Source organism: Sminthopsis crassicaudata, chromosome 4 (genome assembly GCF_048593235.1).
Source record: "Sminthopsis crassicaudata isolate SCR6 chromosome 4, ASM4859323v1, whole genome shotgun sequence".
NCBI lineage: Eukaryota > Metazoa > Chordata > Mammalia > Dasyuromorphia > Dasyuridae > Sminthopsis > Sminthopsis crassicaudata.
In genome coordinates, this window is record NC_133620.1 from 101,205,570 (window position 1) to 101,224,714 (window position 19,145).

General features: G+C 39.0%; 1 protein-coding gene across 1 annotated transcript in view; it reads right to left on the minus strand.

Moving 5' to 3' along the window:
- Positions 1-278: 278 nt before the first annotated feature.
- DSTYK (dual serine/threonine and tyrosine protein kinase) overlaps positions 279-19,145 on the minus strand; it is a 60,771-nt gene continuing 41,904 nt past the window's right edge. Inside the window, exons 3-13 of the mRNA XM_074308940.1 lie at positions 16,438-17,116; positions 14,647-14,879; positions 14,145-14,228; positions 13,071-13,247; positions 12,359-12,488; positions 11,905-12,061; positions 11,370-11,502; positions 8,238-8,351; positions 5,852-5,966; positions 2,444-2,578; positions 279-1,998 (exon numbers count right to left, since the gene is read on the minus strand). Of these exons, the coding sequence (XP_074165041.1) occupies positions 1,814-1,998; positions 2,444-2,578; positions 5,852-5,966; positions 8,238-8,351; positions 11,370-11,502; positions 11,905-12,061; positions 12,359-12,488; positions 13,071-13,247; positions 14,145-14,228; positions 14,647-14,879; positions 16,438-17,116 (2,142 nt within the window). The 3' untranslated portion in view covers positions 279-1,813. The remainder of the gene's footprint in view (positions 1,999-2,443; positions 2,579-5,851; positions 5,967-8,237; positions 8,352-11,369; positions 11,503-11,904; positions 12,062-12,358; positions 12,489-13,070; positions 13,248-14,144; positions 14,229-14,646; positions 14,880-16,437; positions 17,117-19,145) is intronic.

Consider the following 19,145-nt stretch of genomic DNA (forward strand, 5'->3'; position numbering starts at 1 on the left):
ATACTGGTACCTACAGAGCCCCAAAAGAATACTTGTTAATACTAGTAAGAATATAAATAACATCCTGAAGTAACAGCAGATAGTGAAGTTCCAAGTCATTTACCTAAGTAGAGGAGCTGCACTAGATAGTCTTACTACAAGAAATGTGATGTCTAAGGACTCAAAGATACATGGTTGACAATGTCTTCAATTCCAACTCAAAGGTTGTCTTTATAATTGGAACATCTGAGGAATTACACATCACAGCCCCTGCTCCAGATGGCTGAAAAGTCAGACTAGACTTTAAACTCTAGGTTCTAACACTTTTTTTTTTTTGCTCTGTTAATAGTCAAGACAATCTGCCTAGAAAATTCCAGCCAGAAATGCCAACTTGAAAGATCCTAGTTGCAAAGTATTCCAGACATTTAAAGAACAGAACACAACAAAGCAGATTACAGCTGCTGGGAAACAGAGACTGAGTAACAGACAGAAGCTTCTTCCAGCCAACCAATCATGTCAATTCTGTTTCTCCTTATTCTTCTTATTTAAAAAAAGAAAGGATTGGGAAGCTGATACACTAGGATCCAGAAAAGCTTGAAGCCAAGATTTGAGTAGAACTGAGGTGTCCACGGAGTCCTTCATATACCAGGAATTAGATCTCTTCCCCTTCACTTTCTCTGTGTGAAAACTCCTCAAGGATATTTCTATGTTCCACTGCTAACTGCAAAAAGAGGGAGGGAGGGAGCCTCCCACTCAGACAGATCTATGCAGTAATTGTGCACACTTAAGAACCTGCTACAGGGATCTTTTCTTTCTCATCTGCTATTTTGTCTTCTAGCAAATAATATTTAAGAGAGAAAGAGAAGCAGCAGCAATAGAAGAAAGCTTGGTTAAAACATCTGACAATAAGCAGGATTTTAAAATGTCAGTGTGTTAAATTCAAAAAATAAAGATTTGTTTTTCAAATATTTAAAAACACAAACTGGTTAGCTTTCCAGGAGGTCTGAACACAGATAACCCCCATAAGAGCCAATGACCTCCAGGTGTTTCTTATTTCTTGGGTCTTACCCAAACATTTTAAACTGGGTTAGATCTACTCAGTATCACCATACCCTAACCCCAAAGTATCACTATTATCTGAAATTAGCCTCAAAACCAAGAGCACAAGATCTCACCTCCTCCCCAAATGTAAACATCTGGCAGTGCAAAGAACATTGCTGACTTTATTTACAGTCACACAAACTCAAGGCTTTATGTTACTGCATTCAAGAAGCTCTGGTTACAGTCAGCAGGAATCAGACACATGTCCATAGAATTCTCTTTCTCCTTCTGGTCTTCTCTCACCTTTCCTCTCCCCAAATTCTATCACCTAAACTTGACATTTCTAAGGATCTGTCCTGACTGATGGACCCAACCAATTAATTTCTGATACAACAAAAGTCAGTCAAATGTTGTCTATATTACTGACATAATACCCCATCCAGTGCTTTGGAAAAACTTTATAGATCTTAGAAATGAGGAGGTGGAATTTGCTCTGGCTTCCATGGCCAAATCTCCCACTCTGCAGCTTTTATCTGTGATCAAGACTGTCTATGCTCAAAGGGACAGCTTGGATCACTGGTGAATACAGAACGGACAAATATGCTGGGAGAACAATCCAACTTCTCACAGCTGACTGAAGTCACGATAGTCTGAAGTTGTCTCAGGTGACACAGCCAAAAACAGTTCCCTCCTGTGCTTCTTATGATGCCAAGTACTTCCTATGACCAGGGAGTTTAAAAACAAAAGAAAGAGGAAGAGAGAGGGTGGGAGAATGAGACAGAGAAGGGGCCTTTCAAGTAGAATCATCTAGTCCTCTTGGTTGCTCAGAATTTGACTTGCACAACCGGTCCATGATACCCTGGAGCATGGGCTGAACAATGCCAAGGAGTGGACGCCTAGAGGGATCGCCATCCCAGCAGGCTTCCATCAGCTGCCAGCATTCCTCATCAAACACTGGGAGTCGCTCTGGACGGGCTCCTGAAACAAAGAAATGTGACATGACAACAGTCTGTAGGAAAGCAACAGACATCTATCTCCCTCAGCTTCTGTGCCCAAATGGAGTTTAAGATAAAAAACTAGTATGAGGATTGTGCTTTTTAAAGTTGAAATAAAATTTATATTAGGTATGAACTGCGTAATGGAAATGAGAAAGAAATTAGAATACTACTGGAGGAGAAGGAACTATTTTTTCTGCATGTTTCGGGGGAAAAAAATATCAATCATTTTTGTGGAAAAATACAAAATGTCTTAGGGAAAGGAAAATGATTCTCTCACAGCTTGGGAATTCTAAGAATGGTGCTATCACTCAATCCTATATCAGGGTGTACAGGAAACAGAGAAGCTCATCTACGGCAGTCCTTCCTGCCAGACACTGATCAACAAAAGGAAACCAGGATGAACTGGCAGGGCTTGACATGCCTACCTCTGCGCACATTGTTCCAGAGGTGGTCCTTGCTGGCACACCTTTCGAAGGCTTCAGGGAGCTTTACAGAGCCTGAGCAAATATACCAGAAGAGGATCCCAAAAGCATACACGTCCACGGAATTGTCATACTTCCCTACATTAAGAGAGGATGAGAGTAAGCCAGGGACTGGGGCAGCAGCACACTCACAATGGCAAATTCATATAGGACTTCGTCTCTCCCCCCAGAATCCTTTCACATTTGTTACTTTGAGTGTAACAACAACCCTATGAGGCTGCCAAGGCAGATTTTTTTTAATCCACATTTCATAGTTGATGAAACTAAAGATCATGATAAAGGGACAGCAATAATTAGCAAAAGCCAGAATATAGTTTAATAAAGACAGAATGAGCAAAAGCATGGAGGAAAGAATCAAAGTATACATTCCAATACAATGGGGGAAAAGAGATAGCAAAATAAAATTAGTCTAAATGACTATTAATTAGCATTTCAAAATTTTTTTAAAAATAGTTCTGTACATATGATCACTTTTTATGGTATTACATATTAAATTTATAGGACATGTCTTATCCCCAAAATAGACTGTAAAATCTGACGAGGACAGGGATCCTTTTCTACCTTAACTTTAGATTTCCCCCATTGACCTAACACTATTCTCTGTAAATAACAGATATTATAAATATTTGTGGATATGTCTTCTCATTGGATCTTCACAGTGGCCTTAGAAGATGGGTGCTGATGATAAAGCTGAGAGACAGAAAGGTCGGTAACCCTTCTGGGGTGACACACCTAGTAGTACATCTAAGCACAGATTCTCCAAACTTCAGGTCTTACCCTAACCACTGTACCATTTTGCTATCTCTTCAAACAAATTAATGTTTGTGCCACTGACTTAAAATGTCTTTGAGACAGTTTGCTCTTTGTAAAGAAACAAACTTTATTAAATATTTGTTGCATGTGAAGTGGTACTATCAAGTTTACAGAACTGAAAAAATAAAATGGAACATTTCTTTTAAATAAATGAATAAATAAATTATGCATTTTTCTGGAACTGAAATTGAATTGAATTTTAAAACAAAAAGATCAAGCTAAAATAAAAAGAGTATATACTAAGAAGTAATGGCAAATTATGTTGGAAGGGACCAGAGTACATGGAATTCTGAAATTCAGGCACAGCAGTTTTAGACTTAATTTAGTGAACAACCTATTTATTGTTATGTCTGGAGCAGAATGATATAACGAAAGTGGTGTTTTAGAAGACTTAGTCTTGTGAAATGAGACATAGAGAACAATTTTATACAATGTTATAAACAGCTTTGAAAAGAACTTTGTAACCAATGACTAACCATGATTTTAGAGAGCAGAAGATAAGGTCACAGACTTAGGATGTAGAATGAGACATACATTTCTGGACATGGTTAATTCATTTTGCTTAACTATGCACATTTGTTACAAAAGTTTATTTTTTTTTCCCACAAGAGAAAGGACAAAGATGAGATGAAGAGAAAATAAATGATTGCTAAATGAAAAATAATTACATAAAAATGTTTTTTAAAATAGTTATTCTGGGCAGTGGATAGAGCCCCAGTACTGAAGTCAGGAGGACCTGAGTTCAAATTTGACCTCAGAGACTTAACACTTCCTGGCTGTATGACCCTGGGCAAGTCACTTAACCCCAACTGCCCCAGCAAAAAAAGAAAAGGAAAAAAAAAGATATTCTGATAGAAACCCACAGAAAAAACTAAAATGCAAATCTACTCAAGGGATAAAAACTCGATAAGAGGTTGCTAAAACAATCTTGTTATTAAGGCCTGGATTCAAATAATGACAATGGAATGGAAAGCTAGAGTACAAAGCCCAATTCGAGAGGCATTTGGAAGGAAGAAATGACAAGGCAAGGTACAAGCCTATTCTAGATAGATGAGTCTTGGATTATTCCACTTTGTAAATAGCTGTGGAAGAGATTCTGGAAGAGAAGCCAACTAAAGGAAATTCTAATGTTAGATCTCCCTTCCAGTTCTTCTTCTTCTTTTTTTTTTTTTTTTTTTTTTTTGGCTGAGGCAATTCGGGTTAAGTAACTTGCCCAGGGTCACACAGCTAGGAAGTGTTAAGTGTCTGAGACCAGATTTAAACTCAGGTCCTCCTGATTTCACAGCTGGTGCTCTATCCACTGCGCCACCTGGCTGTCCCCCACCTTCCAGTTCTTCTGTCTACTAGCACTACTACTGGCTTAGATATTCAGACTTCAATTTTGAAACATCCTTCTTTCTTCACATCAGCAAATCCTGAGCTTTAAAATTATTCTTGTCCCTTCTTCTCTTCCAACTACTACCAACCTAATCACTATACTTTTATTTCTGTTATAACCTCCCTACCTTGTCTCTCTGTACCAGTCTCCAACTTCTAATCCACATTATACATTAATACAGAGAATATTTGAGCTTGTATGGGGATGAGGATATGAAACCTCAAAGATCATCTAATCTAACCCTTTCACTTTACAGATGATGAAACAGAGATATGATAACTTGTCCCAAGACATACAAGTGGTCGATGGCATTCTCTCAGCCTAATTTTTTTCCACTATCCCACAACTTATTTATTATGCCACTTATTTGTTCAAAAACAAACAAAACTGCCTAATATACTCCAGTGCCTGAATTTCAAGAGATTCCCAGGACTTTTAAGAAATTAACCTCTTGCTCTGACCAGTCTTATCACCTTAATGTTTTCTCTTAATCCCAACTCCCTAGAAATGTCTTCCTTTTTCCCCTATGCCATTAAGAAATCTCTTATGCAGTCTTTAAAAATTCATCTTAGATTCTACTTTCTCCATAAAGCCTTCTCTTCCAGTGCTCTAACCTTCTCTGATCTTATAACTCAATTACAGTATGACATACATAACTTGCATTTAATTATTTGTGGCATTTAATATTGGTTATTAATTATTTCACCTATTTTAGCAGTCTCTCCTGCCAGATTTTAAGCTCCTTGAAGGTAAAGACCATTGCTTTTATTTTGTTTTCTCCTCCACAACATCTTTGCACAATCCTGGGACCATAGGATGTGTGCTGAATATAATGGTTAGTGTTTGATTCACTGATTATGCATCAGCAGCATCTGAAACCAATATCTGAGAATCTGAAATATCTGTTGTGGTATATTGTTGCCTTGATGATTCTCCACTCCTTGACACTCCTCTCTGACTTGCTGTCTCACTATGCTTTCTCTTCTCCTACAGCTTCCTCCTCCTCTCTCTTTTACTCTTCCCCTTGCTTCTTTCTCCCTTACCTATGTTTATGGCATGTCAGTTGTATTCAAGATTATGGCTTAGCTCTTTTGTTAGTACTCAAACTTAAGAAAGTTGCTGAACCATATCCTTAACCCCATTGTTTCCACCAGCCTTACCCGTGAAGAGCTCTGGGGCCATATGGATTGGGGTACCCACGATGCTACCAGACATCATGGCCTCAGGCTTGCAAAAACCCAGGTCAGTGATCTTGGCTCGGTTCTGCTTGTCAAGCTACAAACAAGGCAAGGCAACAGTCAGATGAAAATATCCTTCCCCTTTAAGCTTCTTGCAAAACCTCCTAGATTTTGAGTTATCACAGAATTTCTGAGGTAGAAAGGATCACAGTGATCATCTGGTTCAATATATACCTGGAAAAAAAAAATTTCCTCTACAACAAATCTAATATGTTCATATAGTCTTTGCTTCAACACAGTAGTCCTAATGTAGTTGGACCAGGGCAGGGAACAGCAAAATGGTCACCTCTTTATTCTTAATAGGCAGGTGTCTCAGTAGAACCTAAGAATTCATATTTCACCTTGTTGACTCATATTGAACTAAGATTCCAAGACCTTTTTCAGATGAATTGCTGCCTAACCAATTCACTTATGAAATGAGTTCTTTGAGCCCAATGTTAAGATTTATTTGTTCTGACCCAATAGCCTCATCTATTAAGATCTTTTTGAACTCTATCATCCATTGTGTTAACTATCCCATCCAAAAATCATTTGAAAATTTAACAAGTATTCTGTCTATGCCCTATCGCTAGGGTACTCCATCATTGATCAAATACTTTGCTAAAATTTTCATGAACTATAGCTACAACATTCTTCTGACCCACCAGTTTCATGACCCCATCAAAAAAACAACCAAAAAACCCCCCCAAAACAAAAAACATTAGTTTATTGAAATTGGTTATTTTTCTGGGACACTGATACATTGTTGGTGGAATTGTGAGTACATCCAGCCATTTTGGAGAGCGATTTGGAACTATGCTCAAAAAGTTATCAAACTGTGCATACTCTTTGATCCAGCAGTGCTACTACTGGGCTTATATTCCAAAGAAATCTTAAAGAAGGGAAAGGGACACACATGTATCCGTTTGTGGCAGCCCTCTTTGTAGTGGCCAGAAACTGGAAACTGAGTGGATGCCCATCAATTGGAGAATGGCTGAATAAGTTATGATATGAATGGAATATTATTGTTCTGTAAGAAATGGCCAGCAGGATGATTTCAGAAAGGCCTGGAGAGACTTACATGAACTGATGCTGAGTGAAATGAGCAGGACCAGGAGATCATTATACACTTCAACAAAAATACTATATGATGATCAATTCTGATGTGACTCTCTTAAACAATGAGATGAACCAAATCAATTTCATTTGTTCAATAATGAAGAGAACCAGCTACATACAATGAAAGAACTCTGGGAAATGAGTGTAAACCACTACATAGCATTTTCAGTCCCTCTGTTTTTGTCCACTTACATTTTTGATTTCCTTCACAGGTTAATTGTACATTATTTCAAAGTCCAATTCTTCTTGCCCAACAAAATAACTGTATGGATATGTATACATATATTGTATGTAACATATACTTTAACATATTTAACATGTATTGGTCTACCTGCCATCTGGGGAAGAGGGTGGGGGGAAGGAGGGGAAAAATTGGAACAAAAGGTTTTGTAATTGACAATGCTGAAAAATTATCCATGCATATATCTGGTAAATAAAAAGCTATAATAAAAAGAAAGGAAGGGGAGGGGAGGGAAGGGGAGGGAAGAGGAGGGAAGGGAAGGAATTGATTATTTTTATCTTTCAGTTATTCTAAACTCCTCACTTACTTGCAAAACAAATTAATTTAAAGAAGCATTTCTGATGCTAACTGTCTCCTCAAGTCTAAGGTATATACCACAACGTTAAGGTAAAAAGAAACTCCCTGATCACTTGGACAAAGAATCTTAAGAGTCCCAGAGCTAACCTTTAAAAATACAAAAAAAGACTAAGTCTCACAAGTCAGCTATCTGTCTGGGAATATTTTAGAGATAAGGCTACACTTTATGGAATTTTGAGGACCTCTTTCTTCCCCAAAAAAAGTGTTATATCTCTACCAAGAGTCAATAGAAATATATGACAATGATGATGCAAAATCAAAACTTAAAAAAAAAGAATAAATCAAAAGATAATTCTTGTAATTGGGATAACAAGGTTAAAGCAAAGTTATAATTGTTTTTGTCTGTTAAGCTATCTAGAGCCATCTCCTCCCTTTTTGAACACAATTTCTATTTCCAGCTAAAACAGAACAGGAAAGGCCTGAGGCACATTGAAAATACCTTGGATTCTCTCCATTCAGACACATCCCTCTCTCCAGGTGTCTAGCTACAAATCCAAGATCCAGCTTGTGGTTAGTACAACTGCAACCTTTCTACTTCACTTCTCCCACCTAAATTCCTTTTTTCAGGCCCTTTAGCCCACAAGAACAGATATTCTAGGGAGCAGCCCTTACCAGCACATTTTTTAGTTTGATGTCACGGTGAACAAGCCCCTGGCTATGCAGAAAGCGTATTCCTTCCACTACGTCCAGGGCTATCTGCAAGCGCAGCTCCAGAATCAGCCCGGCCTGTAAAAGACAAAATCACTTGTGACTTTCAGGGTAACTCCTCTCTTCCTGGTTGTTCAAATAAAGGAAGATGCCTTCAGTAGGGTTCAAAGACAAATGTACTACAGCATATTAATAAAGAAATATGACAAAGATGGGGTATAAAGAAAAAGAAAGGAATACAGCAAGTAACAGGAAACTTTAAGAAAGACAAGACAAATCAAATCCCTTGGGACAGGTAAACTGTCCCCATGTTTGGCTTACTTAGGTACAATCAAAAGACTGAAGGGACAGTCTCTTTGATAAATACCTGGAGCAAAAAGGAACTGGGATCAACAACAGAACTGCCCTTCAACTTTAACTGTAAGCATTTCTGCATCTCACAAACAGATTTCCTCTTACTGCTAAATGTAAGGGGCTTGTTTTACCCCAGCTGACCCAGATATGGTTTTGTGGGTTACAAAAGTCCAAACTGTATGTAACACTTTCCAGTTGCCAACCCAATCTACTACTGTGTAGTAGATGTTGCATCACCATGAGGTGCTAATGAAGTTCGCTGGTTCATACCAGAATGGATGATAGGGACTAAATCCTAGCTTCTCAGAAATAGAGAGAAAAAAGGTTCTTGGAAAATTATTTCCCTCATTAAACTAAAGATCAGCTTCATGTTTCAAAAAGTTCCTGATTCCTTGTAGCATTTGTACATTTCCCCTGGCCCTCCATAGGCCAGGCACCATGTGGATTCAGTGGAAGGGAACCCACCCAGATGCTCTGTGGTAAATGCTTTCCTCTTCCCCCACAGCTCTCTCTAGAGTGGGAAGGGGAACTTCTCTATAGGGAGACTAAGAAAAGCTATGTACTTCCCTTTATTGTTGTTGCTCTGGACAAAGGAAATTCAACATCTAACCCAAATCTTAGCTATAACTCTCATCTTTCATTCAAAAACCTTCAAATGTTAAAAAGACTCTTCCTTACCATGGCATTCAAGGCCCTCCATAATTGAATCTTATTTTATCTTTCTAGAGAATCTCCTACAATTTCACTGAATAAATCCCCACTTCAGATTGATTTAGACATCTCTTAATAGCTCCCCCTGCGTCCCACAACAAACTTTGGACTTTTCTTCCTCTGTGCCTTTGTTCACTATTTCTCCTGCTGGGAGCATCCTCCTTAGATCTCTGCCTATTCAAATCTTACCTATTTTTTCAGGGCCATTTTAAACCTACCTACACAAGTTTTCTTTGTCCATCCCAGTTCAAGCTCAAGTAGAAATCTGGTAGGGGGGAGAGGGGCTTGAGCTGCAAATCACATGCTCACATGTTCTGAGCATCTATATCACTCATCTCAATCATACACTGGTTCATATTTTTTATTATTTTTCCTATGGTATATCTTTTCCTTAATTAGATTTTTGCTTTTTTGACTATAAGGTCTGTGTTATTTGGGTCTTTATATCCCCCATAATGCTACAAATCTTTATTAAGTATCCTACTATGAGCAGAGAAACATGAGCAACAAATATGGAAAGTAAGGTACAATCCCTACTCTTATGAAGGACCTTAAAAAAAATATAAAAGACGATGACAGATAACTGAAAAATAAGGCAGAATGGAAGATTAATTCCACGAAAAGGACATAAAGAATTATGGGCGTTCAAAGAAGAGAGAGACAACATCTGGCTGAGGGAATCAGGAAGTGGTAATTGAGATGGGCCTTAAAAAGATGTGGAATTGGGAGGGTGAGGGGTAGAGCAGCATTTTAGACAGAGGAAGCAGCATAAACAAAGCACATTTATGTTAAAAGTGAAAAGTCTAATCTGACTGGTGTAGAGAGCAAAGGCAGGGGTATACAGAGAAAGAAGACCAGCAAGGTTGGTTAAAATTAAAGTGCAAACCGTGTGCCAAACTGAGGAGTTTAGATATTATTCACCGGGCAATGGAGAGATATTAAAGGGTGCTTTTGTTTTTACTGAGGAAAGTCAAAGGATCAGAGCTTTACTTTAAAAAAAAAACCACATGTTACACTGGAAAGGAGAGAGACTGAAGATAGGAAGGTCAGTTAGGAGGATACTGAAATAATTTAGATAAAATGTAACAAGGGCCTCAACTACAATGATAGTCCTGAGAATGGAAAGATGAAGATGGATAAAAGAAACACTGATTCGGCAGACTCAGTAGAACTTAACAAACAATCTGATGTGAAAGATGAAGGCAAGGAAGGTGTCAAAGATGACTAAAATTTTGAATTTGAAGAACTTAGATAATAGCTATACATAGAAACAGCAGTTGAAGAGGAGTTAGTTTTCAGAAGAAAATGATGTCAGTCTTGAGCTTAAAAGTCCTAAGTACCAGATACATATCCAGGAGGAAATGTCCTGCAGACAACTGGAAAACTAGGACACGAGCTCAGCAGAGCTGCCAGGACTAAAGATAAAAGATCTGAGAATCATCTGCATAGATGCAACAGCTAAAGTTATGAGAGATCCATAAAGAACAACATAAAGAGAAATGAAATGACCAAAGGAAAGAAAAAGGTTCAAAAAGAAAAGGATCATCAACAATTTGAAGAAAAAATAACTGGACAGGGTGATTAGGAATTTACCAATATCTCTTGGTGATGCATATTCAGAAGTTTTGTGGATGAGAGCCACATCTCTGGATGTGGATGAATATGGGTAAACACAAAGCAAAGTATTTTATATGAAGTAGGTCTCAATAAATGTTTTTTGACTGAACAAAGAGCTTTAGAAGCAAAAGTTATAAGAAGCCTGTATATTATATTAAGGAGTCTGAGCTTCACTACCACCATTGAAAGTTAAAATTATAGATGGAGTAGTCTTGATATACTACATATACCCTATAGCCAGGAACCATCTCTGAGATTAAAATATCCAAGAAGGTTTCTTGGAACAAGGGAATCAAGAAAACCAACAATATTTTGTAAAAAACCTGGGAGCTCTGAGAAAGAAGGGAAGAAGAGTAAGAAGGAGAGCTGTGAATTTGGTAGTCAGGTCAGCCTATGTTATCTCCCTGCCCTCACCTTCAACCCTGTGTAAAGGTCCCGGTGTAGCCGCTCCATGATGAGCAGCACTGCAATACTGGAGCCACCGCCGTAGTTGTAGTCGATGACGGAACCGTGAAGATCCACCAGACGCTCATGCTTGGGCAGAGACCTGGTAAGAAGGAGAGGGGTCTGGGCTGCAAACCACATGCCCCATTCCTATAAGGCATGCCAGGACTCAGGGAAGAAAGGACCTCTAAATTGGTTCAGAGGACAGAAATCTGACTCACTTCCCAGGACAGGCATCTTAAAGTAGCTGAGCCGCTATGACCAAGGAGGAAGGTAATACAGAAAGATAGGGAAAGGAAACTAGAACAGGAAGGGGTTTAGGCTCCCAAGGCAGCCTTAGCCTTAGAGGGAGTCCAGTTTTAACTACTGGTCTACAACAACCCAGCATTAAGAAATGCAAAGAAAGGACACTAGCAGACACCTCCTACGTTTAAGTAGGGAATTTAAGCCAGACCTCTGGATGCTTCTATGCATCCTTGCCCAGATAGATAGAACTATGACCCACCTCATATAATGAAACTCTAATGCCAAATCATTCCAGTGCTTCTCATCTGGAGGGACAACTGATTTCAGGGCACAGGGAAAATGGCCTCCCCAGTTGTCACACAGGTACACCACACCATACTGCCCCCGGCCTAGCTCCTGGCCCAGTTTAGGTTTACCTGCAAGGCAAAGAAAGGAAGACTGGCTAGAGCTCAATGGGCCATATCTATAAGAGAAACATAACTAGTGTCATTCCAAGACCTTTAGAAATGATTTATCTGAAAATATTATTACCCTATGAGTTGTACAAATGGCATTTCTAAATGAGGAACTCTGATAGTTTAAAAATAAATTAATGGCTTATAATTCACAAGAATGGGAAAGAATCCTTGAGCTCCCTGGGGTTGGTAATTGGGCCAGAGTTAAGATAGGATTAGCCACTTCTATTTTGTTCAGGGGAAATAACAGAGACTCACGATGCAACAAGACATCCTGTAGGGACCGGCTCTCCAGGGACAGGCGGGCCAAGCGTGGGGCGTGATCTTTGCGAACCTTCAGCCATAGGTCTTCAGTTTTCTCCAGCCGGCCCGAATGACCAGCTTCCAACTACAGAGTTTAACAGCACAGACACGAGCATGACCTAACTACCACTCTGATCAAAGCCTTCCCCTTGAAAGAACAAGCAGGGGCCACGAAGCCATGCGAACCTGGATACTCGACTCCTGGGTCAGGCTACTGACCTCTTAACACTGTTCACAATATATATAACCTCAGAAGAGCCATCATTTGAGTTCCTCCCTCCCCATGAATTGGGTTAAAACATTATAAATACACATGTGGAAAATAAGCAGACCAATCAGGATTACAGAGAATTGAAGCATGCTCTCGACTAAAGAGATAGCAAGTGAAATGTGCAGAATGAGACCCAGGCTATCATAAATAGCTACTGGATTGACTTGTTTTGCTTCAACTTGTTTTTATTACAAGAAAGAGTTCTACTGAAAAGCTAGGAGAGTGAAGAGGAAACAAGAGTAATATTTTATAAAGTACATCAACAGAACACTCATATAATTTTAAAGGAAACAAATGAACAAATCTCCAAGTAGAACAAAATCAAGTCAACAAAGACTGATAAACAGAGAAATCACTATCTCTGAAACAACTGCATCACCTCCTCCATAGGCCTACCTGTCGCAAGGAGGCTGCAAATGCCTCATGAGAGCTATTAAGTCGAGTCCGGAACTGGCTGCAAATGCTCTTGGCCAGCTTGGAGGCACTGAGACTCTCAATGGCATCCTGGGCGACCTTCTTCTTCCATTCTGGAGTAACAGCAGGTGGACTTACCCATGTGATTCTCTGGATAATCTATCAAGACATAAGCAGTGAAGTCAAGAATGAATAACAAGCAGAAACAGGCAGAAAGACCCAATGTCCATAAAAGAGGGCACTAAAAATGTGGAATTTGGTAACATTGGGACTCTAATCCTTACAATACAGAAGAGTTGGGATAAACATTGGGGACATCAAACAAGAGAAAATCTTAAGAGAATGTGGGAGGTTAGTCTCCAAACTCATAAGTCTCAGGAAAACTCCATTCAGTAGCAGGAAGCAGGAGGTATGGATTTCTGGAGTTCAAATAGTTAGCCTAAATTCTATAGCAAGGACCACACCCACCAATACAGGTGATATAAAGGGTCCAGGTAAGAAACATTTAGTTGGTAGGAAAGAGAGTTCTAATGTGGAAGAGTAGAGGTCTGTGGAGAAAGCTCCTGGAGATCTGGGCCAACAAAGATTCCCCTGAGTCCTGTAGTAGATGACATTTTAATGGAAAGCAGCTAGGTGCAGGAGATGGAGCACTGGGCCTGGAGGCAGGAAGACTCACCTTCCTGAGTTCAAATCCAGCCTCAGATCCTGGTGACCCTGGGCAATTCACTTCACCCTGTTTGCCTTGGCTCCCTCATCTGTAAAATGAGCTGAAGAAGGAAATGGCAAACCATTCCAGTATCTTTGCCAAGAAAACCTCAAATGGGATCACGAAGAGTCAGCTATGACTGAATAATGACTAAACAACAAGATGGATCTGGAATAAAATGATCTTAGTTTGAATCCTAGCTGTACCAATTGCTACCTATGAATTTGGGCAGATCATTTGTCCTCTCTGAGTCTCAGTTTCTTACCTGTTAAGTGAGGGGTTTTGGCCCACATGACCTCTGAGTTAAAACTTTAAGTCAATGCTCCTGTGGTCCAATCAGTCACCCATACCTGTTTGATCTGCTCCCACAGCATCCTGGTTACTGTTGACCCTGAGTGAAATGTCACTTCAACATGATAGGCAGCATTCAAGATCTGAAAGAGAACACAGATTGCCAAGTCACTATTCCGTGAATGAAGTGTCCATTTCCAAAAAGGAAATAGCTATTTGCTTCAAGAGCATGCCTCTATGCACGGCCTCAAGTTTGTCTTTCATGCCATTTTAATAAAAGCAAGGTCAATACTTGAGTATTATCTCATGAAAGGATGGGACAGCCTCAGGGCTTCTTTGCTCTTCCCTTTTTTACCTTTCTGCCATTTTAATGATTATGAACTTCTCCCCTAGGGGGTAAACAGATGGATGAGGAAAATGACACTCAAGTTGAGGTGTTAGTCATTCTGGGGAAATGGACTGGGTAGAAAGAAAGTCCGGAGCTATAAATTTAGGAATTAGATGTGAATGCTGTTTCATTTGTCACCAATATTTCTTTTTAAAAATCATTCTTTTAGATACCTGTTTGAGATAGTTACTAGTGATATGGATTGATACATCTTGGGACTTTTCCAGGCTCTGAAGACACCGTTCCAGGGTTCCCACAAAGCTCTCACGAAGATAGTCCACTGAGCTGATCAACTTATTGGCCACAGCCTGGTTGAGCTGAGAGATGATAAGTTCCTGAATCTGACGGATGCAGCATTTGATCTCTCTGGTGCCCACTGGCTCTCCATTCTCAGGGATGATGACATCTATGGGAAATAAGGATGAGAGCTAGTCAGCAGGTGGGAAAACACAAGGCCATATTAAATAGAATGGTCACCTACGTCAAAAGTTCCAAAGAATTTATAACTGACAGTGGCTACAACAACACATGGGTAGTAGACAGAACAACTCCAGGAATGAAGCATGAAGATTATTAATATAAATAGAAGCTATGAAATTATGAACATCACATATCCTCCTACTGGGCCACATATTCAAAGTTCTTTCTATAGAGGAAATAAAGGAGACAGAATCTTGATAAGAAAGGGGGATAATATTTAGAAGACTACTATTAATCACCTCGGCCTTCCTTCCTATATCCCCAATCATGCCTCAGCACCTTCTCCACAAGAGCAGTTCATTAGAGCCACTATTTTACCTGTCTCTGAAGAATCTTTTAGGAACCTAGCCTGCTAATCTATACTCCTTAAGTCTAAGTGTGGCATCTCTATGTGCAACAGAAAGAATAACATGCTATTCTCTACATACCCAAAAAAGTCCCTGACGCATTATTGGTAAATATTATCTATGAAATTTTCCCCTATAAGATATATTTACTTATAGTGGTAAAAGATTGTAATAAAATATCCACATTTCCTTGACAAATTCCCTTAACAATCAAGATATATTTATTATTAATAACAGGACATGTAGGCAAGACACCTAGCTAGAATTAAGGGTGTAATCTGTGGTCCCAGAATAATAACAGTGAGGATAATAAATAAAAATAATAAAACTTCCACAGTGTTTGTGAGGCTTGCAAATCATTTTACAAATATTTTATAACAAAGACTCCAGCTAGCCAATAAAGGGATTTAATGAGAATAATTTTCTACATTGAAATGATATCAAAAGAGATATTACAAAGTGGAATTTTGTGTCACTCTACTTTAAGTAAGATTAAATAGAGCCAGTGTTATTTGTGGGTTACAACCCACCATTCCATAAATAGTAAACCAATAGTCAATATAACTAACAAATTTAATAATCATCCAATTTGATTAATATTCAAAAGGAGTAGGAAAAGAAATGAAGTCTGAAATTCTGGTCTGAAGATACCCTCTTGAGGTAGGACTTAAGGAAGTCTTTATGGAGCATGAAGCTGAAAGTTAAAAGGCAGGAAGAATAAAAGTTTGGGATATACTAGAGCAATGAATTCATAACAATCTTCAAACACATGAAGAGTAGTGAACAGCTAGCTATCTTCTGTTTCCAATGAGAACTGACTAAAGTGAAAAACAGGCATATATTACAAATTAAAGCTAGATGTTAAGAAGAATTTTCCAATATTCAGATATATGTTTATGTTTCACACAGTTGTGAAACTTTCTGGAGAGATCTTTCAGAAGGCATACATTTTCATCTTGCTAGATTATTAAATGCAAGATGATCTCTGAAAGCAAGGGAAAGGAAAAGTTGGCCTAGTAATCCTTTTTGGCTTGACGAATTGATATGACTCATTTCTACAAATCCAAGAAAAGGATCTGAAGAGGTAGTATGCCCAGCCGCCTACCGACGTTCCCTGGCAATTACCTGGAAACCTACCTTTGAACTCCATGTTGGCTGCATCTTCGAGAAGTTCTTCCTTCATGATATTGAGTGTTTCCACGATCATATCCTTCATCTCCTCCTGCTTGCGATTGGCAATGTTCATCAGTGACTCATACAACTCATTTTCCTTCTTCCGAGTATACTCAAGCCGCTTCGGTGTGATCTGCAGGTCACGCTGCATGTCAAAGGCCTGGTTGATAAAGATATCCAAGCACCGGCAATGCACCAAGTTCAGGACTGTGGCTGCATCTACAAGGTGCGTTTGCAGCACCTGGTGAGTGAATGTGTTCAATTGTCGCAGCTTATCACTCTGTTCCACCAACATACTCGGCACTTTGGCATCGAGGTCAGGAGTCCCACAGTTACAGTGACTGTCATTCAGGTAGTTCAGGTTCACCAGCTGTCGGTGAAGCGATGATCTTTCAGTCTCCATTCTTTTCTTGGGGGATGAGTTGGGGGAAATCAGCTCAGAGCCCAGTTTCGGCACTTTGAAAAAGAATATAGGCAGAGCAAGCCGTTCCCGGATGTCCCTCAATTCCTCCTCATCTCCTTCTGAGAGTTCATCCTTGTTGATGGCAAAGATCACCACAGGCAGGACACCATTCACTAATTCACTCAGAGTATCCACTGGGGGATGGAATCCACGGCATGGCACGACCACAATGTCTACTTCCTGGAAAGTGGAAAGGGACCAGATCAACACTACTCTATTCCTAATTATGTCCCTAACCCAAAGCGAGAATCTGGCTGCCCTAAACTTATGGTCTGTCAATTTTTCACTTCATTCTTCTAGTAAGAACAGTTTTTGATACAGCCCATTTAGGTATCCACTCATATGAAGAGTTTAAATAGCAACAACAACAACAAAAAAAAAGTAGGATGGAATGGAGAGAGAAGGCCCCTTTGGTCATTTTAGGCTAAAATAGCATTTAATCTTTAATTCTCCCATCTACTTAATCTACCACTAATGCCCTCAGCTGTCAAACGAGGCTGAAGGAAGAAGAAAAGACTGCACAAAGGATGAAGAATAAATTAATGTAGTAAGAAAGCAAATTCTCAGGCAGACTGATCTTGGCATTTGTTTGAACATTAAGACCAGCCTCAAACTTAAGCAGATTCAACCTAAGCTTCTTATTTTTACTCTGAGATGACACCAAGCAGAAAGATGAAATGGGTATCTATGCAGACTTTCAAAGACTATCTTGGGTAGTTCCAGATTCTCCTACTCTTGCTAGTATCTCAAAGCACCTGTTTCCTTCACAGCTGACTGAATTCCCTAGGATTCTTCCAAATCCCTTGCCAAGGGCAAGTTCCAGCTATAGAGCATTAACTTGGGAGGCTGTATCAGACCTACAACTGAATATGATGCTCACTGTAATGCTCATGAAATTTCCAAGATTTGCAAACTTGTGTATTTTACAATGTCTGAAATGAACTGTCCAAACTTCACATCTCTAGCAGTTATTAGATATCTGGATTTCAAATAAAAATGGACTTGCAAAGACAAATATTCTCTCTCTTTCAGATAGATACTGTATCTCTCCCTTACTTTATTTGGGTAGTAAATATTTTTGACTTAACTTCCTATCCTTCTACCCCTTAAATAAGTCTCTATCCCTAAGTTTGTGCTTCTTTTCTAGACTGATAACAAGAATGAAGAAATGCCAAGCTATTGTTTTTACTCATTCTTCTTTCCATGTAACAAGTACTTTGGAATTTTTGCAATCTTTCTCATTCCACACAAAACCTAAAGGTCTTGACCTCCTGTTCCCCCCCCAAGAAGCTTCAAGCAAATTTATTTCAGTTCTCAAATCAGTTGTTTTATTCAAGTTGCCATTTTGACTAAGTTTTCTTATGCTGAAATGTGCTCTAGCAATCTCAGTGTTTGGAATCTAGGGCCAAACAGCACAAATCCACCAACTCTTCACCCAAGGTTGCCATGCCAAGATGAGATTGGCTGACCCATCTGCATCACAAAATGCATTAGTGCTATTCTGCTTAAAAGACTGGCTTGACACTTCTTCCTTTTGTTTAGTGCAAATCCATTTTCAACACCCTGAGTTGAAATAGTGCTTAATTCACTTCAGTAAAAAAAAAAAAATTCAAATGACAGTAAAAAGAAGCAAATATATGGAATATTATTGCTCTGTAAGAAATGACCAGCAGGATGAATTCAGAAAGGCTTGGAGAGACTTACATGAACTGATGCTGAGTGAAATGAGCAGAACCAGAAGATCACTATACACGTCAACAACAATGCTGTATGAGAATGTACTCTGATGGAGATGGAAATCTTCAACATAAAGAAGAGCCAACTCACTTCCAGCTGATCAATGATGGACAGAAACAACTACACCCAGAGAAGGAACACTGGGAAGTGAATGTAAATTGTTAGCACTACTGTCTATCTACCCAGGTTACTTATACCTTCGGAATCCAATTCTTAATGTGCAACAAGAAAATGGTATTTACACACATATATTGTATCTAGGTTATACTGTAACACATGTAAAATGTATGGGATTGCCTGTCATCTAGGGGAGGGAGTAGAGGGAGGGAGGGGAAAGTCTGGAAAAATGAATACAAGGGATAATGTTATAAAAAAAATTACTCATGCATATATACTGTCAAAAATGTATAATTATAAAATTAATAAAAAAATTTTTAAAATTTTTAAAAAAAGAAGCAACTACATAAATGCT